At 37.2% G+C, this 24,019-nt stretch overlaps 1 protein-coding gene across 2 annotated transcripts; it reads right to left on the bottom strand.

Moving 5' to 3' along the window:
• Window positions 1-8,337: 8,337 nt before the first annotated feature.
• Window positions 8,338-21,280, bottom strand: LOC115959778. 2 transcript variants are annotated; one of them, XM_031078343.1, is made up of 14 exons: window positions 20,895-21,271; window positions 18,344-18,487; window positions 18,081-18,197; window positions 17,915-17,999; window positions 13,086-13,127; window positions 12,497-12,605; window positions 12,306-12,373; window positions 12,038-12,163; window positions 10,922-11,961; window positions 10,364-10,564; window positions 10,174-10,234; window positions 8,985-9,098; window positions 8,754-8,867; window positions 8,338-8,671 (listed from the first exon to the last, which is right to left on the bottom strand). In XM_031078343.1, the coding sequence occupies exons 1-14, from the start codon at window positions 20,972-20,974 to the stop codon at window positions 8,573-8,575; spliced, it is 2,400 nt and encodes a 799-aa protein (XP_030934203.1). In that variant the 5' UTR covers window positions 20,975-21,271; the 3' UTR covers window positions 8,338-8,572. The 2 variants fall into 2 exon arrangements, with proteins under 2 accessions (XP_030934203.1, XP_030934204.1); XM_031078344.1 differs by lacking the exon at window positions 13,086-13,127 and having other exon boundaries at window positions 20,895-21,280.
• Between the last annotated feature and the right edge of the window lie 2,739 nt (window positions 21,281-24,019).

Genomic DNA, 24,019 nt, shown 5'->3' with positions numbered 1-24,019 from the left:
GAAAAAAAATTTTAAGCAATCTCGATAGCTTCTCAATAGCTCTCAACAGATAAGCTATCTATCGAGACTCTTCAGTTGCTTTTATTGCAATCTCGATAGCTCTCGATAGCTAGTTCGATCAATCAAGAAACTTTCTGTCTCCTCGATAGCTATCTCGATCTATCGAGCTTCTTTTGTTGAAAACCTTTTGGTTGATCCTCGATAGCTCCTCATTAGCTAGTTCGACAGCTAAAACAGGCGTTTTAAACTTCGACGGATGCTTGACAGCTCTCGATCGGTCAAGATTTATGAGTTTTCTATATAAGGAGTTGTCGCAATTTCAGATCTCACACCCTTGATCTCTCTCGATAGTTTTCAAGCCTTTCACCTTCCAAACTCATTTTTCTCTCTCTAAACCTTCACTTCACGTGATTTTCAGCCTGTTCTTGCTTCTAATCACTTGGTATGACCTCTCTATCTCTCATTCTTCATGCATTTCATGCATTTAGATCTAGGTTTTGGGTTGTTTGAAAAATTTTGGGGTTTTTCAAAATTGATGAAGGCTTTGTGCAATTTTTGGGTTGGGTGTTACTTATTTGAGTTTAAAACCTCATGCATTGCATCACATGAGCATTATAACAATGTTTCATGCATTTTAGATGTGTGTTTACTTTGTGCAATGTTGTGTGCTGGTAGGTTTGGTTTAGGCTGAGCCCATGATGAATTTATTTTTGCATGTCACATGTTCATGCATTCTCATGCATACATACCTTCAATTCTATATCTTGTTATATCAACAGCTTGGGACTTTTCTGATCGTCTCTCTCTCTTTCTTTTTTTCTCTCCCTCTTACGTTAGTTGCGTCATGGCACCTAAGCGTAAGTCTACTCCGTCCCGAAACCCTCTTCGTTCTGGGGCTTCTTCTTCTTCTTCTCCTTCTGACCCCACACCTTCTCACGTCCAGTTCCATGACAAGAAAGCCAAATCGGACTTCTTTGAGAACTTTTCTTGACGCGGCATTCATTCGGAACGCCAAGTCATTCTATCAGACTTTTCTGACACTGACCTAGCCACTGTCATCTATAGTAGGGGTTGGGAGTCGCTATGTGGCGCCCCAGTCACGTGCCCTTCCGTGATTATACAGGAGTTCTACTCTAATATGCACGAATTTGATTACTCTATACCCCAGTTTTCTACTCGCGTTCGGGATATACGCATGGTAGTTACTCCGGAAATTGTCTGAGTTACTACACGCGCTTAGGGTAGCACATCCTGACTACCCTGGCTGTCAGCGTCTGAGGACTGTGTCCAAGGACAAACTCTCGTCTTTGTTTTGTGAGACACCTTCTTCATGGGGTGACCATCAAAACACCTCATGCTTGGCCTTTACTAAAGGTCCGAGATTCCTAAACATGGTGATGACATTTATTCTTCATCCATTGTCTCATTACAACACTATCACAGAGCCTCGTGCTCAATTTTTGTTGTCTCTCATTGAGGTTCTCACTATTGATTTCCCCTTACACTTTATACTCTCCCTTATAGATATCTATAAGGACACAGCGACTAGTGATAAGCTCATCTTTCCTTCCACTATCACGAGGTGCCTTCGCCACTTTTCTGTCTCCTATCCTGAATCTCCCCATTTTTCTTTTATGTGTGCCATTGACGCCGCTACCGTTAAGCGAAGTTTTGCACAGCTTCGCTTGAGGCAACCCCAATTGCAAACGACAGCTTCTCCAGCTCCTACCGCTCCATCCACCTCTGCACCTTCTTCTTCCACAGGTGGAGTCACACTTGAGACCATCATGGCATAGCTTGTGCGCATGGATGCTCGCCTTGACACTTTCAGTGATGAGTTGTGTCAGGTGAACACCTGTGTCGGTTGTATTGTGTGACGATAGGCTGTAATGGGTGGTTACACGGTGGCTTCCTCTCCCGAGGCATTTGAGGATGAGAGTGATGGCTCCGGCAATGATGATGATGATAATGGCTCGCCAAGTGATGATGAGATGTCTACTTTATGTACTTACCCTTTTGTCACTCGTGACAAAAAGGGGAAGTAGTTTTGAGATGAGAGTAGTCATACTCATAGGGGGAGGAGTAGTTTAGGAGATAGGAGGAGTGTTCATATGTTGAGGGATGTAGTGAGGATTTAATGTATTTTTTCTTCTATTTTAGCACCCTAAAAACCAAATAACACCCTACATTTGGGTTGCCAAAGCTAAAAAAAAAAAATTGCAACTTGCTATAGTAATCTATTACTAGTAGTAGTTACTGTAGCAGGTTGTTACTCATTTTTAAAATAATTTCTCTCTTCTTTCTCTTGCACTCTCCCTATCTCTCTCACTCTCTTCTCTCTCTCTCTGGTCTCCTCTCTTCTCTCTTCATACTCTCAAAAACTCTCTCAAATTGGCCTGGGGTGGACAATAGTGGTGAGTTTTGCAATATGTTTTGTGATGTGGGTTTGGGTGGATTGCTTTCTCTTTTGTTGGATCCTTAGGCTTCAAATGATTGATGATGTATATGGGTCATGGTAGATTTGCAGATTTGTGGTTATGGGTGGTGGTTGCAAGATTATGATGGTGGTTGGGTGGCTGGTTATTATAGGTTATGACTAGTTGTGTCGTGGGTCGTTATGGTTGGGTGTCGTGGTTGCTGGTTGTGCTATGGTGGTTGGGTCATTTAATTTTGGTTAAAAGGCTTTGATCCATTTGTTTGAAGAAGAGAGACTGATAGGAGGGGAAGAGAGAAGGGTGTATGAGATTTTATTTAATTAAATTGGTTGAAATTGTTTATATTATTTTAATAGGTTGTATGTTAAAATAAGAAATGAGATATTGGGTGTATTGTTAAAAGAAATCTTAAAATAGATAAAATAATTTTTTTTAAGGTAGTGAATGATAATTTTTTAGCACCCCATATATAAATGCTCTTAGAATTCAAATCCAACTATCCACTACAAGAAAATAAATAGGTTAAATTGAAAGCAGAGCAATGGTTAGCTCAATATAAAAATAATAACCCAAAAAACTCTGATCAGATCGTCCATTAAGCTCCACTCCCCCACCTACTTTGGGCAAGTGAAAGCTGGGTACAATTGGAGGGTGTAAACTGTAAAACTTTCAGGCCCATAATATTGTTCAAAATTCAAATAGACTAATAGTGAAACCCAATTCAGGCACCCCGTTATCAAGTCAGAAATTACAATTGAAGTAATTGATAATTCCCAGCCTCCCCCCTCTGCACCTCTAACTAATGTTGGCCCTACTCTAATAACCTCTTCTTTATGACCATGTAGTTAAGGTGAAATCCCAAACAAACAAAGAAAAGCTATTCCTATTCCCATTTAATCAAAGCCTAAATTAGGATTCCGTACAAAGTACATATCCCACTCATCTCAGCTACTATTGTTGACAACTACCGTCAATCGCATTGCATTATTTGTTGCTTGATGTGAGATTTGTTGTAGCCCCCAAAAGGAATGGGGATGTCATACCTAATCTTCAGATTCAAAGGATGGGGAAAATCCCATATTTCCCATCAGGCAGTCCCTTTAGATATTAAGACCATAACACAAATACACAATCAAGGTATGTACACTTAATTTGATAAAATTGGACAAAAATACAATTCACTGTCAATAAGTTTAATGGATTGTTATTTTAGATCACCAAGTTTAAATTTTATCATTGTAGTCTGTTAACTTTGCAACGCTGTTATTTTAGTCATTTTGTTCATTTTTCATTTGAAAAACATCATTAACTCTCTTAAAATGGCATTATTTTAAAGCTTTTTTTTTTCAATGTTACACAAAGTGAAACGGTGTTGCTTTCAAAGATTTAACAATGTTTCCAAGTGGCAATAAACAAAATGACTAAAATAATTGCCCCGCAAAAGTTAAAAAACTAAAATGACAAATTTAAATTAGGCAACTGAAATGACAATTCATCAAGCTTATAAGGAGTACATTGTGTTTTCATCATTATTTCGGAATTTTCCTGTCATCTTTGTCTACCTTAATCATCGGAGCACATCTGACCAAGACCAACCCCACTGATTAAGCTTAGGTGCAGTGGCCTTTTCTTTGTTGTAGGTCCTATGTCGGTGATCATTTCTCTAGCAGAGCCCCATTTCTTAGTTGGGTCCTTGACCTTGACTTCCATGGTGAATATTTATTGCCAATGGGCAATGACCCACATTCCATTATTGCCAATGAAAATTCACTTCAGGACTTCCATCACTTCTTGTTCTAACCACCATTTCTGATTTGCCTACCCAAATAACTATCATCTAACTCCCACCTGGTCCTTAAAGAGGTCATACTGTCATAGAGATGAACCTAGATGCTCAACACCAAGCTGACAAGCTAGCTAGCTAATCACGACCATTGAAAAAAATACCTAAGAAATCGAGGTTATTATCTAGGTTTAGTTGTCATATTAGAGAATGCCAGTTTCTTAAGCATTTACCATTTAAGAATAAAATGAAAACAAACAGTGAATGAAAAGTCTGCAATGTTACATTTACAATTCCAGGTCTAACTGACTCATGTTTCTGAAGTTTCTAAACATCTTATACAACCTTCTCCTGGTGCAGATGTTGCTCTTATTCTTTCAAAGTGGATCCCCTGGAATTAGGGAGAGCCTTTTGGCACAACCTTTGGAGGACTAACAGCCTAAGTTATCACTTTTAGTTTTCAAAAAAAATTGTACCAGTTAGTTAGCTAATACAAATTACCTTCTTGTTTTATCTTGGTCTAAATTTCGGTCTGTTCTGCCCATTTTGGTATATTCACTAAATTCTAGTTCGTAACTTTTTATCTTGGTCTTTTTTTTTTTATCATTTCCTTTTGACAATATGATTTTGATTTTTTTTTTTTCATTTGATATTATTGCGATTAGAAATTTGAGTAATTATAGTTTTTAATTTGATTTATCATAATTTGTCCTATTAGTTATTGATTCATCCAAATTAATAAGCTCCTTGTTTGGTAATGAGATATAATAAACCTTCTTGTTATAAAATGAAAATATTGAATTGATATTTTGATATGGCATAGGGGAAATTACACTTTACCCCTTAAACTATACCCCTTTTACACCTATCCCTTATCCCTTAAACTACGAGAATGCACATTTACTTCCCTAAACTATTACCCATGGGATGGGGTGTAAGCTCACTTGCTGTCTCCTTTCGATAATCTAGCTTGGTCTTTTCTTTTACACCTTGTGGAAAGTGGAGTGCATAAACCCTTTTAGAGTTAGACATGGGCTTTTACTGCTCTCAAAGCATATCGAAGACCTTGGAGTACGATTCACTTCAATGGAGGATTGCTGGATAGTGTCTAATGCAAGAGATTGTTTCGTCCTTCTATCTACGCAATTCTCTATCTCCGTTCGTGATCATGTTGGGCGAAAGGTAGTTGTAGAGGAGCGGTTGTGAAACGGCAATTCCCCCCTTTCCATTGAAGTAGGGAGGGCCTCCTTCCCCACCATTCCAACTTATTCTTTTTAAGGATTTTACCGATGCTAAAGGTAGCTTGCTTACCAAGCCACCCACTTGAGAAGCTAGTCACCAGAAAGAAGCGACGAGGAAGCGAAGCTGTCTACGAAGCTTTGCTCCCCCCCCCCCCTCCCCAATAATCATAGTACTCGGCCCGTCACTACTTTGATTTAAAAGGTAACCGACTTTCTCCGGTTTCCACAACCGTAATCATTTGTTACTCCGATTACTTCATCCACAAATCTTTTTTTATTATTTCAATAGTGGTACGCTTTAAAAAAAAGTCAAGGTATGATTGCATTCTAGAAGCGGTAGCTTCCCACCTCCTTCATCCCTACTGCCTCCTTTGGTGAGCACCCTTCCCTTTTCTAAAATGCCTAATAGGTCTGCCTCAGCAAATGTACAAAGTGGAGCTGCCTGCTATTTAGCTGACCCTCTTCTTCCTATTCGGGTTGGGTTGACCCAGAAGTTAAGTAAGAAGGAATGGAACCACTGGAGAGTCATCTGCAATTCACACTTGGGCAAAGACGACTGACTTTGGAAGCGGAACACAAATCGATTTCTGCTATTCCAGGTTCTTATTAAGCGTAGCTAAATCAAGGTTTATGATAAAGTCAACGAAGTTTTTATGGTGTTCTACTTTTGCGTAGTCTCGGCCCATAGTGGAAGGCTCCACACCCGAGTCTCGTTAGACTCAGCAAAAGTTTAAGGTGTGAGTAAAGAGAATAGAAGAGATGAAGTCTGTCCCTTAGCCTAGTCTATATCTACAGCTGACGCAACTCCGTACTAACGCCTTACTACTACTTAATTAATTCATTAATAGCTAAGCGATTTTATAACCTGAGCTTTCCTTAACCAGTTGACCTTATTTTGTAACCTTAACGTATTTTCTTTCTTACTTTAGCATAAACCTTCGCCACTTCAAACAGGCGCTCCGCCCCTTATATATATATATATATATATTTTTTTTTTTTTTAAATTAGAAAGAGTGAAGCCTTACTTATTCTGTTTGGGGGGCTGAAAGAGAAAGAAAGGGGGGCGTGGTTGGTGTGTCACTGGGTCAGTGGAACTCGCAGGAAAGTTCAATTGGACATGTAGGTTATATTTGTACTGGTGTCTCATGTGGAACCACAAAAGGAATTCAATCACTACTAATTGGTATCTTTATTTACATGGGTAATTGTTTAGAGGGGTAAATATGCACTCTCATAGTTTAGGAGAGCAAGTGTTACATGGGTAATATTCTAGGGGATTAAGTATAAAAAATAAAAATAAAAAAAAAAATAAAAAAAGTATAGTTTAGAGGAGTAAGATGTAATTTCTCCAATATTACCCAATGAAAACTTAAATACAATATATATAAAGCTAATTGAGAATCATGTATGGCTTCAAGCAAGCTACTAAGATTACAAGCCTCAATTCAAATTTCAAATTGTAAAGCTTTTGAACAAGATTATCCGAAGTTGATTAACTTTGTACTAATGCATTTTAAATAAGACTTTCTATACATATCACCCTTGGAATGTCAGTGTCAAATTCAATGTTGTTAAAAGCATGCTTAGGTATGGGATTATCCACCAAAACCTAAAACTTGATCCACCCAATCCAAACCATCTAATTCGTACTAGAAAACCGATCGACCCGACATCAGTGACAATCAGTGGCGGATCTCAGCCTCTAGCAATCGAGACCAGAGGGTTGGTGGACAAGTCTTCTCTTCAAAATCTGATTCCAACCAACCCGACCAGCCAATACATCAAAAATAGGCTGATTTTTGTAGGTAAGAGGAATTTTTAGTCATTTGTTGCCAGATATGTCAAGATCCAGTGAGATCTCATCGACATCCTTTGAGATCTCTTCAAGATCCGACTAGTTCTCTTTGAGATCTTGCTAAATCCAACCATATGTCAACAGAATCTGGTAGATTTTGGCAAATTTCGGCCACTTTCGCCATGTTTCAACCATATCCTTCTTCCCTGAGTCCAACGGACTACCGTTCGACACCAACTGAGGTCTGGCTTGCCCAAACCAACTCATCTTACTGGTCAGCGGTGGGTCTAGATTTTGGAGATCCAAAGTGGTTAGGTCAATTCCTGGTTGGGCACAAACCCAACCTGTGGACAGCCCTACTTAGGTAGGCTTAAAGCTCAAAGTTCAGGACCCCAAGGTATGAGCACTTTGCTTGGCCAAAAAACAAAAAAACTCAATTCATGAAGCGCTCTTTAGGCACACTTTTTTGGCCGTTTTTGAAGAAGAACAAAGCCCATCTACGCATGTTTTTTATTTTATTGCTAAAAAAGATATAATCATCAAAATTAATTGCTTCATCTTGGAAAAAGGTTGAAACAAGCCAATGATTTACCAAATAACCACTATTCTTAAGGTGTTGTATTACAAAAACAATTTTTTTTAGTTATATGTCAAAAGATACAAATAAGATTAATTTATATTTCTCATACTTTTTGGTCTATGATTTTTAAATGTATGTTGATTGAATCAACTCCATTACATATTAGTAAGATCATTGGCCAAGAGCTTGGTTTAGTGGCATTCCTGCTCTCCTTTATGAGGATAACTGGGGTTCAAATCCCCCTCCCTATTATTGTAAATATCAAATAATATATATATAGACGCACACACTAGTAACGTCACTGATTCCAGCCACATGACAAGTAGAAGATAACCCACCGCTTTCTTAGCATGTTAAAATTCTTTAAGCTACAATCGTATTTACAATTAGAGAGATGTTACGTCTACAACATTTTTACAACAAATCACAGGTGGTTAGTTATTATTGGTTCAAATTTGAAACTAATACTAAGGTTACTTTTTTAACCTAACAATAACAACCAGTAATAACCTGTCACTTAGTATTTGTTGTAAAAATGTTATAGACATATCATTTCTCTTACAATTACGTTAGAAACAGTTTTGTGACCAAATGAAAGGAGGAATAAAAGAGAAATAAGAACCAAAAAAAAGGGAAGGGAGGGGGGAATATGCATAAAAAAGTAAAAAGAACAAAGCTTTTCAAATTCAAATTAAAAATCATAAACAAAAAATGAAGAATAGGCCACAACCTGGTTCACTATCCTACAAGAGTCATGTTTTCCTCAGGAATGTAATTTGATCCAGTGCAATTCACACCACGAGCACCATCACACTGTAAAACCCTAAGCTTCCCTTCCTGTATTCAAAAGTAAAATTGCAATTTAAATAATATATACACTCATAATAACCAAGATTTCTCTGAAAGTACGCAAGTGCACCTTTGTTCCATAAACAAGACCTCCTCCAGCAAATGGATGAAAGCAAGCAACATTGACCTCATCCTCTGCACTTGGAAGCACTCCCACAAGTTCCATATCTGAAACTCTGTAAACCTGAATGACAAAAACAAAATGTAGAGAACCTGAATCTAACAAAATGTTGAAAAGAAAATTCATGATAGGAAACTATTTAAGTTTTTAACAAAAACCATGAAAAGAAAATGCTGTTACCTCCAGAATAGTGTAAATAGGTAATGTTGTTTCCCCATCAATGACAATACTTTTAAGAAGAGAACCATGACGTCGACCATAGGCAAGTAATATGTGCTCAGATGTAGGTGAGAACTGCAAATACAACAATGCACATGTTCAGCTCACAATAATATGAAGTTTTTTGGTTGTAACAAACAAATTTACCTCTGGGATTTTAGGCAACAATGCAAACAGAACACTGAAGTATCAACACTTCAATCAATTAAATAAACCAAATGAACATTCACAAAGTATATACTGTAATTTGGGTAACAGTGGGGTTGTTTTTACACAATATGCAAAATCCTACACAAATTTTGAGCATCTTCAGTTAAATCCATTTATAAAATTCAATAAGTAGGCTTGTCAAATTCTATGAAACAATCACTTCATATGGGAAATTGCATTACTCATACTAATTACAAGTGTTCAAAATTAAGATAAAGAAGCCCAGGGAAAAGCAGTATACAAAAGACCTATGTCCACTAACATTCAGAATGAGTAACAAAAACATTTTGACTTTATTACAAACTTTACGCCATTCCAGAAACAAGAGGGCCAAAGACCTCCATATTATAATATATAGGTCACAATTGTAATGAGCAATGTCTTAACCCAGAACTGGAAAGTTGGACTGCTTAGATTGTTGGCCATTCTCATTGACCAGTCTTGATTTAGTTCTGGCCAAACTACATTAAACAGTTTGAATCACCATTCAAACTGGTGGATTATTAAACTGCAGAGACATCTTGCATCCTGCAGTTCCTTTTGAAGCAAGGTTAACACAAAAGCGTCAATGTACATGGTGCAAAAACTTAAACTAGTATCCTATATGTGAACAATTCATGCATAAAATTTGAACTGGAGCACTGGTGAAATCACTGGCACATCATTGAGGTCTCACAAAGTTTCCTTTTTTCCTATTATGCATACACTTTCTAAAAAAAAGTAAGCTTTTTAAGTAAAAATTAATACATTTTTTGAATAATGGACCAATAACAATTGCCAAAATGGTTAGAATGGTCCCAAAAACAGCAAGACTATCCTTTGAGACCGTGGGTCTCAACGTTCGCGACCCAGTTGTTTTATGGATCAAGGAAGAATTGTGGTTTTAAAAGATTGAAATATGAGAACTTGACACAAATTTTCAGCCAATAGTACAACTGACCTGGATAGAAGTCAAACAATGAGCAGCTCTAATGGCTCTTGATACAAGCACTAAACCAAAGCTGCAAAAGTAAAATAGAAAAGGTAAATTATAGGAAACATACCAATATAAAAATTTAACAGAAAAAAAAAATAACAGAAGGAAACTGTTGAATGCATGACAAGAGTTGATGATGGGAATGAAGCCTTACGTTGCCTTCTCAAGAGAATAAATCCGAAGCTCGTATATGACTTGGTGAGCTGAGACTGGATGTCGTGTTGGGGATGTTCCAGCTCCAGGATCTTGATGGATTAGAGTCTGATATCCTGGATCAGCCTCCATGTGAGGAAGCATGCATGCAACACAGGCAGCTAAAAATCTCCCACAAGGAGAAAAATGGGCACCCATTTCACTGCAAATACAAATGCGGCCCAAAAAATTGTTAAATACAATACCCTGTTTAAAATTCAATAAGCTGAGCTTCATGTCTGATAAAAAAGTAAAAATGACATCACTCCTAATAAAGAATATTGCAGGTCCATACAAATGGTGGCCTTTGTAACCTAAAGAAAAAAGATTATGTTAAAAGAAAATGCAATAAACATTTGAAAATTGAAAGCCATCCCACTGTAACCTTTTTTTTTTTAGGTTTGGTAAGTTACACACATATTCAATGGGTCTTGAACCCATGACCTCACCCATGCCATGGCACTAATACCCACTACAATACTAAAGCACCATAACAGTAATATTTAAATTTCCCGCTTACCTACAGAGGACGGCATGGGGTATGGTTAAGCAACATCTATCAGCATTAAGTAGGGCAAAAGGATTTTCAACATCATGTGGCCATACTCTTAGCTTCACAGTGCAAGGTAGCTCTGCAGTAGCTACAGCAGCCAGTGAGGTGGTGATTTCTGACTGGATTCTACTGATAATGGGTTGAGTATCAACCCAATCACTTGGGGCATTAACCTGAGCAGCACCCTCCACAGAATCAGATACAGACAGGTGGGAGTTTGAAAAGCGATTTTGCAAGCTAGATCTTCCAGAAATGCCAGACAGGCTGATGCCGCCTGGCATTGTCATGTTATGAGTAGACAGATGAGATGCTAAGATGGAAGAATTTATATATTGAGCTGATGGCTCATGACTACTGCCATCACCATTAAGAGGCAGAACTGAAGGAACATCAGCTTGGCTTTGACCCATTAACCATCCTTGCAAGAACGGTAGCTCCCAACTACTTGGATCTCTCTCAGGTAAGAATTGATGGTGTCCAATCTCAGCAAGATCCAGGCGGTTTGGAATATACACAGGTACTCCACGAATCGCAGTATTGACACCACCAGTAGTATCTAAGTTAGTAGAGCTTCCCTGCTGGCTTCTCCCAATGGGCTGTATTTCATCAGTTTCCATAGCATCCACTGTGGTGTCAAAAACAGCATTTCCTGTTCCACTAGGTAAATGATTATCAGCAACATCTTCTATTCCACCGTGTGAGCCAGTAGGAATAGTACGAAATGCCTCCGTAGGAGAAACCATAATATTATAATTTTGCTGCACTTCATTTGCATCCACTTGAAACTGCATTGATGGAGAAGGCTCGACTTGCATGCTAGTCGAACCATCTATGGCAAATGAAGGCACAAACAAGAAAGGTAAGGATACGAGAGGTAGTTCAGCAGTCAAACTAACACATTCACTGGAATGAGCATTTGCCACAAAAACAGCTGGAGGAGGATATCGCAAGTAACCTAAAGATGTTGCATGTGTCATCGAGGAATCTGAAGAGTCAAGATCATTGACCTGCATATCAGTCCAAGAATGTAATATATATTATAGAAAAATAGAATAATCAATTGAATATTTTTGGATAATTCACCTCAGCAGTTAATAGAAATGGAGCAGCATGAGGGTGAAAATGCACTGCTCGAAGTGAACGCCTTGTCTTTAATATAAAGTTTGGGTGTGAAGCTTCTCCTCTCTTGTTGTACTGCCATATGTATAACTGAACAGGATTTGATTTGTCAGCAACAACAGATCTACCAAATCATGGCTTGCGAACTTAAATATAAAAAAAAGTTAGGATCAAAAGAAAAACCTTTAAGCATGATAGAACTACAGAAAAGTTGTAAGACAAAAAACAGTACCTTGTGTCCTGATGCAACAGCAAGGATATCCCCTTTAGCGTGGAAAGCAATGGATGCAATAGGGCGATCTGTTACAAGAAAAGTAGCAATAAGATCCACAATTAGTAATATAAGCTTAAAGAATATTATTAACTGAAAACTGCAGCCACTATTGCAGAAGGTATCTGAAGGAGAGAGTCAGTAAAATTTACAAAAATCCCGTGATCCTATACACTCTGATGTGCTTGCATCCCATAATCGAACTTCATAATCCAAGCTCCCACTCGCAATTATTTCCGGATGCAAAGGATGGAACCTAACCTGTAAAAGCTCCATTAGTACTTTGATACAAAGACTGAACTTTAAAGATTGTTTATCATACACATGACAAAAAAGATTCAAAATCACATCTGGTTGACAAGTTAGAATGCATTATTATTGAGGAATAATGAACAGAAAGGAAAGGGAGGAGGGGGACAGAAATGCAAACAAAAGCCAAACCAACAACTGAAATCCTACAGTATTGTGACATATGGAGACAGAAAATCCAAGCAAAACAATAGAAAAAGGAAGTGGCTGCTGACAAGATATAGAATTTTAGGGTTAATACACGTGTCAAATAGAAAGTATCCAGTTAAGCAAAGAAACCATTGGAAACATAAAATTTGAACTTTTACTCAGCAGATATAAATGACCAAAAAGAGTGACGAATAAAACAAGTAACAAAAAGAATTGACATATCTTGAAAACATGCAGCCTCACAAAAACGATTCACAACTCTCTTTCTTCCTGAAATCCTACTTTGTTATTCATGCAGTCACTCCTATCCCCAGGAGTTTCAGGCTGAAAACATAGTAATTGTCAAAACAATTAACCAATCAAAGATGTATAGATACACAAAAAAATTAGCCAATTTAACAGAACATATTACAAGTGGTTTGAACTATTGGGAAATACACTATAATACATCCTCATGAGTTACTGAAAAAAACTATCTTCACTCGTTACAGTTGCCTAGCAAAATGTACACCAGCAACTAAAACTGAGCAATCAATTTGAGATATTTTTAATAAATTTTTATAATATTTTTCCAACAGCAAGTTACTGATTTTGCTTTGATCATTGCTTTCCAGGCTCATCATGTCATATTGCCAAGGCTGGAGTCTGAATCTATCAGTTAATGGAGCTGGTCCCATAACATGTCTAAACAAGATATAAAGTTCATGCTAAAAGTTGCGACACTTTTAATGAAGTAGAAAGAATCTGATTGTGGAGATGTCCATACTACTCATATTTCTGTTGAAATCAATGATCATGATGTACAATAAAGCATCAAAATGATAGAGCCAATATTTTTAAGTCTCAGTTCATTTTTTATAAGTAATAATTTCATCAGATAAAGGAGATAATTCAAATACATAGGGAGTTTTTATTATTGTATTCAAGCTACACTTAAATTATTACAATCTAAACTTCATAAGATCAAAGTAAATAAATAAAGCAATCATCCATTCATACCATGATCTAAAAATAACGATTTAATATGTCAAGGATGTTCTACGCCATCAAAATTCCTATATTTTCCTTCTTTTTTATGGTAAGTTACACAACCCCATGATCTCACCCTTGCTCTCACAAGGTAAAGAAGAGCTATTTGAGAAAAATTTTATTGGAAAATCCCGTTATTTTTATCTCAAAATCATCCATATTACACATAATGGAATAGCATTCCAAATATTAGCACCCTTGTGACACCTAAATTCCCTTGCCAATATGCAAGCAGCTGAACCAAGTTATTCATCATTACCCGTAAGACCCAAACAAGGAAACCAATGTAGTTTAAATTGTACCATACTAGTCAGTACAACCAAAAATTATTGTATCAGTTACCAAACCAGTACAAATAACCCCCTCAAAGAATACCAGTCCAATTACCGAATTGCCTCAGTTTGTTTCGGCCATTTCAGTGGATTTCAGCAATTTCAGCCAGTATATTGGTTTCAGACTGGTATAAGGTAATAAGGTTAAAAAAATTAAAATAAAAAAACTCATCACCAAATTTACTCATCTTCTTCAGTTCTTCGTCACCACTATTAGTCTCTTTCCTTTCCACCTCCTCCTTGTTCTTCTTCAATTTCACAATAATGGCACAAAGAATTCTCCAGACTTTGGTTCTTTGAATTTCCTTGCTTGTCTAGCAGAGCCAAGGAAGCAAAGCTTTTTTCAGTGAAACATGGTCGAAGCACAAGACGATTGCCACCTTTGATTTGTGCTTTGGAACTTTCTAGAACCATAGGTCTGAGTGTACAGAAGAGAACCAAGTTTCTGTGACGTTCTTGTTCTATGCCAGAAAGAAAAGATAAGATCAACAGATCAGCACCTTTTGTTGTTTTTTCTAACACTACCTGGCTGTCATGAACTAGCACACAGCATAAATTCACCTGAAACTAGTACTTGAACCTTTTTATGAATAAGTACTGACATGCTATTTGCCTTTTGTTCTCACAAACTATTAAAATATTCATAACTTTACTAAATTACTTCTTACATTGCTCTTTATTACATCATTATCTTTTGATGAATCAATTGAATTTTTTTTTTTTCCCAAAGAAATGTTAGCTTTTTATATATATAAAATCTGGAAACGGTACACTGGTACAGTATTAACAACATTGGGGAAAACACAACCACCATATCTCTCCTGCCCTTAAACAATGGAGTAAAAGATGATAAACCGACTTTACTACTGCACAAACAACACCAATATATCATCAATATATTCCTCCAAAGAACCTCAAACTTTTGAGGCACCTTACCAACCCCAATAAGCTCTTCTCAAGGCAACAAACAAACCCCCAACTTTCCAAACCAAACTTTCAATAGATTTTAATTTTATCTTCTCCTCCTGTAGGAAAATTGATAATCCAAAATTTCAAAATAATAGCCACAAACTCAAATTCTCAATCTGAAAGGCATTTGCAAATTCAAGGATTTCAATGGCTGAGCCACCTAGATATGAATCAACTAAATCATCCTTGTTCGCAGCAAAAAGAAACAAAGCAGGGAACTAAAGAAGACTCACCAAGCTATAATCATGCCAAACACAGCCTCAGGCCATCACCAATAACAAACTTAACCTGTCCAAAAAAATAAATCCAACGTCCTCTAAACTTCAACAAAATCACCTTAAATGGCCTTCTAACCACAACAGATGTCCACCCACTCTATACTTCCCTATACTTAACTCTACTAGCACACCTCAACAGTTAATCCCGCTCATTTTTTAATTGCCATAAAAATTTTCCTAATAGAGTTTGGTTAAAAGTTCTCATCATTTTTTTGATAGGTAATAAAGATTATATTCAAAAACACTACCTTATGCCAAAAAAACATAAGGCAGAGAGAAAAATACAAAGGGAAAAGAAAGAGTGAAAAGAAAAAGAAAAGGAATGATACTAAGAACAAAGGAGGGAGCTAAGGAACATAGGGAGAAAATCACTAGAGGTGAGTCCCCGCGCCCTAGACCAATCAAACAAAGTGTCACTGAAAGAGGCCAATAGCTGGTCATCCGAGCAATCCATGTCTTCAAACGTCCTCCTATTTCGCTCCCTCTAGAGACACCACATCAAGCATAATGGAGCTAAATTCCAAATGCTAGACGAATGCTTTCCAAGCCAATTCCGCCAACCAAAAAGAGTATCCGCAATCGATCTTGGCAAGACCCAAGAGAACCCAAAGGATCTAAACACCAAAGACCACAACCGATAAGCCTTTTCACAATGTAGTAACAAATGATCCACCGTCTCCCCATTACTGCGGCACATGATACACCAGTCGACAAAATCCAACCTTCTACCCCTCAAATTATAACCTGTAAGAATCGTATCCCATACAGCAGTCCACACAAAGAAGGAAACACGCCGAGGAACCTTAACCTTCCAAACACCTTTCCAAGGAAAAATAATGGGCAGGGGGCTTCTTAACTTATTGTAGAACGATCGAATATCGAAGACCCCATTCTTTGTCAACTTCCATCGCATACAATCTCCGTTCTCAGTGGGAGGAAGATTTGAGCCCAAGGTACGGAGAAAATCATCCGCACCACCCATTTCCCAATCATTTGTTCTCCGAGAAAAATGAACATCCCAGCTTCTCCGCTCCTCTATCCCCAGCAGTTCAAGAGAAGAGGCCACCGATGCCCCTTTATCGGAGACCATCCCATACACAATCGGAAAAATCAATTGAAGAGGAGAATCCCCGCACCATAGATCTGTCCAAAGCTTCACTCTATCCCCCACCCCTACCTCAACATAAGAAACCTTAATCCTTTCTAGTTCAATGGAGAACACACCACCCCAATTCACCAAATGAAATTTTGAATCTTTGATTCATCTCCCTTCCTGACTCACAAAAAATCTTTCTCAAGTTTTTCAAGTGTATTAGCAACATAAATACAGGTGGTAAAAGAGAAAGGAAATATGCAATTAAATTCCTTCCTTATTTGATGTTATTCAGGAGTCCTATCTAAAGGCCACAGAGAAAACATTATTGGAATGTATCCCTGTTTAATACAATTTTTGTTGCACTTTTTTCAATGTCTTGGTGCTAATTCTAGGCAACCCTAGCGAAAATTCCTAGATTTTCCCTCTTGGTACTAATGCCAAGCAAGTAGCAACCCTAGGTTCTAATTCCAAGCAACCTAGGTGTTGATTCCATTTACCTATTTCTCTTGCAGTTCTATTTGTTTCCTGCAATTTTCTTGAGAATTTTGTACTGCACCAGGTTATCTACTTGTACCAACTCACAATTACTCAGCTCTTAAGCCCAACAATACCTTGAAAGAAAGGAATGGACATCAACTATATTCGCGTTTTTTAGATTGAAATATTAAATTCAACAATGTTAGCATGGTTTTTAGAAGAAAAGGTGAAAGCCTGTCAATTTGACCATTCATGAAGAGTGTCTTTTACCTTCCAACTAGTGAACATGTGCAATAACACTTTTAATCTATCATATGTTACTTAGGTCTCCATCTTACTTCACTACCTAATATTAATTAAGGAAAGTTCTACTTTTCAAATACATATATAATCAATCCTAAGCAATAATTGAACTGTCTTTGCCAGAACCTTCATCAGGTACATACAAGCACACAGAAATCCAGCCCTAACAGCTCCCCCACCGTAAATTAAAATTGGGTAGCTTATATCCATGACCTCAAACTTAAGGCCACCTCATAATTAGACCTCGAACTTAAGGCCTCCTTGTAAGTACACTGGTTAAGCACATTAGCCATAAGGTGACTTGACTTCCAACCATCAGCCACCTTTTAACGAGACAGAAACACAAATTCCAGGAGAAAAATACTTGTCATAATGTTTCACAGAAGAAATCAAATAACCTGGATAACAAATCCCTTTATCCAGTGCCAAATAACCTGGATAAAGCCTCATCCAGTTGTGCTGCATTTTCAATAGACTTCTTCATAAGATATCAACTTCCTCAGTGAGAGTTTCATCGACATTAATGCACAAATTAAATTTAAAGAAACTATTTTCAGGATGAGAAAAGATCAGTAACATATATATAAATAAAGCATACTTTTGTATGAAGCAAGTTGACTGCCTTACCACCCAAGGAGTCCTCCTATGACCGCTTAAGACCTTTAAGCAACGTCCAGTTTGACAATCAATTATCTTTACAGTATGGTCACCACTGCAAGAACCAAAACAGAGGGAAGTTCAATAACAAAGGGAGGCCTGAAATGGAATCAGGAAACAACTAGTGACAACTTACTGTGTAGAAGCAAGTGTTCTTCCATCAGGACTGAATGCTGCTGCAATAGTTGACCTTGGAGGAGGCACCAATGAGCAGTACTTAGCGGATAAATGGCGCAATGTCTCTGCCTCAACCCTTAAAAATATCAAAAAAGAGCTTCAGAAACAAAGATGGCTCCTCTGGATAGGATAAATGGCGTAATGCTCATTCACGAATTGTGTGCTTCCATTTCACAAGAATAAATTAGAATAGAGAGATAAAGAGTGAAATTGGTTGTGTACCATGAAAGAAGACCACGTCTTGCATCTCTGGTTGCTTCAGTTTTGGGCCCAGGTTTAGAAGCTTCTCCCCACCGCCTTTTTGGCACATGCTTTGTTCTAGGAGAGATCTCCCTCAGCGCTATCAAATGGAAAACATTTCTACCACTGAAAATATGGAAATGCCACTGTATCAGAGATGCATCGTATAAACATAAAGTCATGAAACTTCAACAAAACTAGTCTACTAAAGCTTATTATCTGTCGAATCAAGCCTTCCAAAAGCACTGCCATATGTCATTGAGATAATTGCATTATTGATACAAAATAAAATCACTCATGCACTGTAATCCAACACACCCACCCCTCCAAACCACATCCACCACCAAAGACCAAACATAGAACATAAAAACCTATAGACGCAAAATAATTAAAAATTCTAAAGTACAGGAGAATTGGTTGAAATTTCCTTCTTCCACTTCTTTTCTTGATTATTTTAAATTCTATCTTCTGTAAACATTAGTCCTTGTTAGCTCTTTACATCTTTACAGGTTCAAGCCTTGTGTATACTTTGACTTTCCTTGTACTTGGGTTGTGCCCATTTGTTTTTCTTAATAAATTATTACCTTATGAAGAAGAAAATCAATTAAATATTTGGGAATTCCAAGAAAAAAAAATTAAAAAGTTTGGTTACAAATTTGGTAATAGTCAATGGCTATAACTCTCACTAAAAACATTAACATGGCTACATATTTTAAAAATCTAACATTTGGATTATATGTTATTTATGTTTTTATCAATCATGTCAAATTTTATGTCAATTAGATATTATTTCCTATACGATCTAGAGACTTATTTGTTATGCATAATTTTAGCCTACAAGAGCTTAAAATTTAAACATTTGATTGATAATATAGTTATTGATTTTTTATTTTCTGGAAATTTTGCAAGCACAGAGGATGTAAAAAAAAAAAAAAAAAAATGTAATCTAATGGTGGATTTGTTTTCTTTTTTTTAAAATTAAGAAAGATGTATATTCAAGAAACTACCTCATGAAAACATAAGGCAGGACAAAGAGTACAGAGAAAGAAACAAATAGAAAGAAAGAAAAAGAAACAAGAAAACAAAAGGAAAACAACAAAGAGCTAATTACAAAGGAGAGAACTAAGGAACAAAGGGAGAGAATCACTAGAGGTGAATCCCCAAGCCCTAGACCAATCAAAGAGAGAACCACAAAAATAAGCAAGCAATTGGTCATCGGATTTGTCCCTATCCTCAAAAGTTCGCCAATTTCGCTCCCTCCAAATACACCACATTAGGCACAGCAGAGCTAAATTCCAAATGCTAGAAGAGAGCTTTCCAAACCAATTCCACCAACCGAAAAGCGTATCTGCAACCGATCTTGGCAAGACCCAAGAAATCCCAAAAGATCTAAAAACCAAGCTCCACAATTGATAAGCTTTTTCACAATAGAGAAGCAAATGATTCACCGTCTCCCCATTACAACGACACATAATGCACCAGTCAACAAGTTTGTAACCAAACTTTGTCCAAAAAAAAAAAAAAAAACTTTATGGGTTAGATTAGTTTACAAAAAAGCTAGCCAAAGTGAAAGTTCCCAAAGTTTTTTTTTATAAGTAATGAATCTTTATTAAAACAAAGAAATACTGCACATTCACGATGATGAGCACAAAGGCTCTCAAGCAATTACAAATTTCAACCATCAAATCTAAGAGAAGAATGAAACTCAAATATGTTTGCTGAATGAGTAAAACCCCAAACCCGAGACCACTCAAACAAGGTGTAAAGCATTAATGATTTCAATTTATCCAAGCTTTTCAATGTCAAAAATGGTGCAAGAGGTTCCTTCCACACTAACCACAAAGTAAAACCACTTCAAATCTTAACAAGTATGTCAATATTTAGCGTCTCACAATCAGCAAGAGAAACATATAACCAAAAACTTCAGCAATAATTGATACTCAAAAATTCACACACTCCCACCAAAAACCTTCAAGCTCAACTAGCACCTCCTAGTGTTTCCAACATAACGGGTTCAAATCCCTCTCCCCAACTATTGAATTATCAAAAAAAAAAAAATCATACACTCCCTCCATCTGAAAATTTTTTTGTCCACCTTAAGAATCTCAACTTTTTAAAGGTAACTTCGAATAGAAAGTTACCAGTTCACAACATTAAACTCCATAATTTGAACTCAAATAAACCAAATAAAAAAATGGGTATTGACTTCTCAAATAAAGAAAATGGTCAGTTAGGAAAGTTACTAAAATAATGTCTAATGTTAACAATTCATTTAGGAAACCCCAAAATGGAATAATAACCAAACAATATACAAGCATAATTGGGTATTACTACAATTTACAAGCATCACATAAATGCAAATCCAACATTCTCGAGTACACCTACATGAGCTAGAGATTTCAGCTCCTGGGGCCGAGTTTTCTTAAATCTATAAACAATCAGAAGACTTTCCATTGAAAATTCTAAGTTCCAAGTTCCAACTAACATAGTAAACTCAAAGGGAATATAAATTCAAATAAGGAAAAGTTGTGACCTGTGGTGGTGGTGGTGGAAATGATTGGAAGGCGAGGATGAGAGATGGGTCTGATCGTGCGGCCCAGATAGACCCACCATTTCTTCTGTTATGCTAGAGACGACTTTTGTTTTGAGAGATTAAACATTTTCTTGTGGAGCAGAGCAGAATTGGGTATATTTGAAGAAAGCAAAGTAGATGAAGAATTGGTTGTAGGCTTGTAGCTGTAGATTTGATTTGAAAATGGGGGCGACAAAACCTATAAAGAGGAGAAGGGTGGCTGAGACCAAATTTGAGAGTCGACGGACATTAACACATGAGTCTAGCTCCAACTCGTTTCTGTTCTTACTAATCCATGTAGTAAAATTAAGGTTACCACTTACCAGCAAAGTCGTCTACATTCATAAATTGCCTGCTTAAAATCAATTTTGATTTTGTATTTTTTATTTTTCACAATAATAATAGCATCTTGTCCTTTTTCTTTTTTCTTTTTTATGGGTCTATTTGAGCCTAAAAATCTTTTTTTTTTTTTATTCTCACTTTTCAGAACATCATCAAATTATCTATTTTAAACTATATTTCATTAAAACATTATTATTTTTTAATTATTTTTCTTTCTTTACATACAATAACTAACATTCACTTTCTTTTTTTATCTTCGAAACCCGTAAAGAAAAAAAAACTAAATACAAAATAAATAATATCAAAGTAATTTTATGTAATTAGAGCATTAGCAGTAGGGTTGCTAAATTGACTAAAAAGTCAATTTAGCCACCAATCCCCTTAAAACAACTTCTACAGCAAAGAAACTAAAGGTAAAAGTATTTGAGTTTCAGCTACAATGGGTTGCTATCTATATCATCCTATTGTAGCTCAAAACTCAAAACAAAAAATAATATTTTAATGTAGAGTGTTATAAAAAAAAGTATTTTAATGTATTAATAGTTGTGGTTGTTGGTTATTGTGTTAGATATATTATTTTATTATGTTGTTTATATTATTTTAATGTGTTAAAAATTTTTTTTTTTTTTTTTTGAGAAACCAGATCAAGGACCTGGGCGATTTATTGAAAAAATTGACAAAATCAATGAACATCAAGACTAACTAAGGGGGCAATGTCTGCTGGCACATCATGAAGCCAAACCTGAGCCCCAACAATTAGCTTAACTTTTTTGGCCAAAGCATCAGCTATTGAGTTACAACATCGATTAACAAAAATAAACTCTACAAACTGAAAAACCGTAGAAAGCATGCGTATATCATCCAAAATATTGCCGAAAGTAGCAAATGCACCCGCACCATGTAGAAGGGCATTAATGATAACTGCTGAATCACCTTCAAACACTGCTCTAGTAATACCCAGTTCCAGAGCAAACTGGACAACCTTCAAACATGCTAAGGCTTCAAGATCAGCCATCGAATGGGCCATGGGAATGGAAGAGGACAGAGCACCTTCAACTTCACCTGCATTGTTACGGATAACGACACCAATGCCCGCCTTACTTGATCAACGAAACACCGCGGCATCGAAATTTATCTTTAAGCAATGATGATCCGGAGGACGCCACTGCTGACTTGGAGGAGGACGAATTGGAATTGGCTCTTCTATCTGAGCTTGCAAAAATTCTTGCAAATAATTTCCTGCTTTGCTGCATATGCTATCCACGGGCAATGGGGGACGGCCAAAATGAACAGCATTCCTTCTATTCTAGAGGAACCACGCACTGGTCACAAAGATCTCAGCTCTGAATTCTTCTCCGCAGGACAAGAATCCAGCTAGTAACTCGCTAAAGGAGGCAGGCTGAGGCGGTGCAGTTTGACGGATCCACTCCAAGGCCGACCAAGCTCCTTTGATGGTTTCGCAGCACCATATTGCATGGAAAGCGTCTTCAAGGTAATTTTGGCACTGAGCACAGATCGGACTAGGCACAATGCTGCGTCGGTGAAGATTGACCAGTGTAGGCAAAGCATTGTTGCATATTCTCCACGCAAAATGCCTTATTTTGTTGGGTACCCGAAGCTGCCAGATACCTTTCCAGAATTTTTTCTGGTTATTCGGATGTGATCCACCTGCACTAGTAGAGATATCACAAGAAACCAGTAGTTTATAAGCACTACAAGATGTAAACATACCAGATGGTGTGTGTGCCCAAATAATGAGATCATCGGGGCGTCAAGAGCTCAACGAAATACCCAAGATCATGTCAGCTTCATGGGGTAGAAATAGTTGCTGCACAACCTCTGTTCTCCAAGCTACTCTATTTGGATCAATCAAAGAACTCACTTTCACATCCGGGGCCACAGAAGGAAGGGGAGAAATGACTGAACAGTTTACATGTCCAGGCAGCCACCTATCCTCCTTAATACGCATTGCCTCCCTTGTCCCAATACGCCAAACCATACCTTTTCGAATCACGTCTCTAGCACCAATAATGCTCTTCCATGCGTAAGAACCGGAACTTGATTCTTTTGCATCTAAGATGGAGCAATCCGGAAAGAACCTTGCCTTAAAGACACGATGACAAAGAGAATCAGTATTATTGATCATTCTCCAGACTTGTTTAGCCAATAAGGCATCATTAAATTTTTCAATCTCTCTAAAACCCAGACCACCCACTTCTTTGGCTTCACATAATCGTTCCCATTTTACCCAATGGGTTTTCCGATGCTATCCACTATACCCCCACCAAAATTTGCGAATCATGCTTTCCAGATCCCTTACAAGGCCCTTGGGAAGTTTAAAGCAACACATGGTGTAAGTTAGGATCGCTTGAATTACTGACTTAATCAGCACTTCCCTACCCGCCTGAGACAGTAATTTTTCTTTCCACCCTTGAAGCTTTTTCCATACCCTTTCTTTGATGTAGATGAAGCTTTGTTTTTTTGCCCTACCCACTAATGCCGGCAACCCCAAATATTTCTCAAATTGACGGATAGAAGGAACACCCAAAACTTGTTGAATCCGGACCTGGACCTCATGAGGAGTATTGGAGCTAAAAAATAAATTAGTTTTCTCTCGGTTAATTTTCTGCCCTGAACCTCTCTCATAAATAGCCAGAATATCAAGAATCTTCTGGCACTCAGCTTCTTTAGCACTGCAAAACAGCACACTATCATCTGCAAAGAATAAGTGAGAGACTTTTAGT

Source organism: Quercus lobata, chromosome 9, assembly GCF_001633185.2.
Source record: "Quercus lobata isolate SW786 chromosome 9, ValleyOak3.0 Primary Assembly, whole genome shotgun sequence".
NCBI classification, from domain to species: domain Eukaryota; kingdom Viridiplantae; phylum Streptophyta; class Magnoliopsida; order Fagales; family Fagaceae; genus Quercus; species Quercus lobata.
This window is presented reverse-complemented; position numbering and strand designations above follow the sequence as displayed.

Coding starts and splice junctions, on each gene's coding strand:
- LOC115959778 (XM_031078343.1), bottom strand. CDS start 20,974: ATGGTGGGTCTATCTGGGCCGCACGATCAGACCCATCTCTCATCCTCG. Junction 13,128..17,914: donor ATAGGAGGACTCCTTGGGTG/GTAAGGCAGTCA, acceptor CTATGTTTTCAG/CCTGAAACTCCTGGGGATAG. Junction 8,868..8,984: donor CTATTTACACTATTCTGGAG/GTAACAGCATTT, acceptor TTTGTCATTCAG/GTTTACAGAGTTTCAGATAT.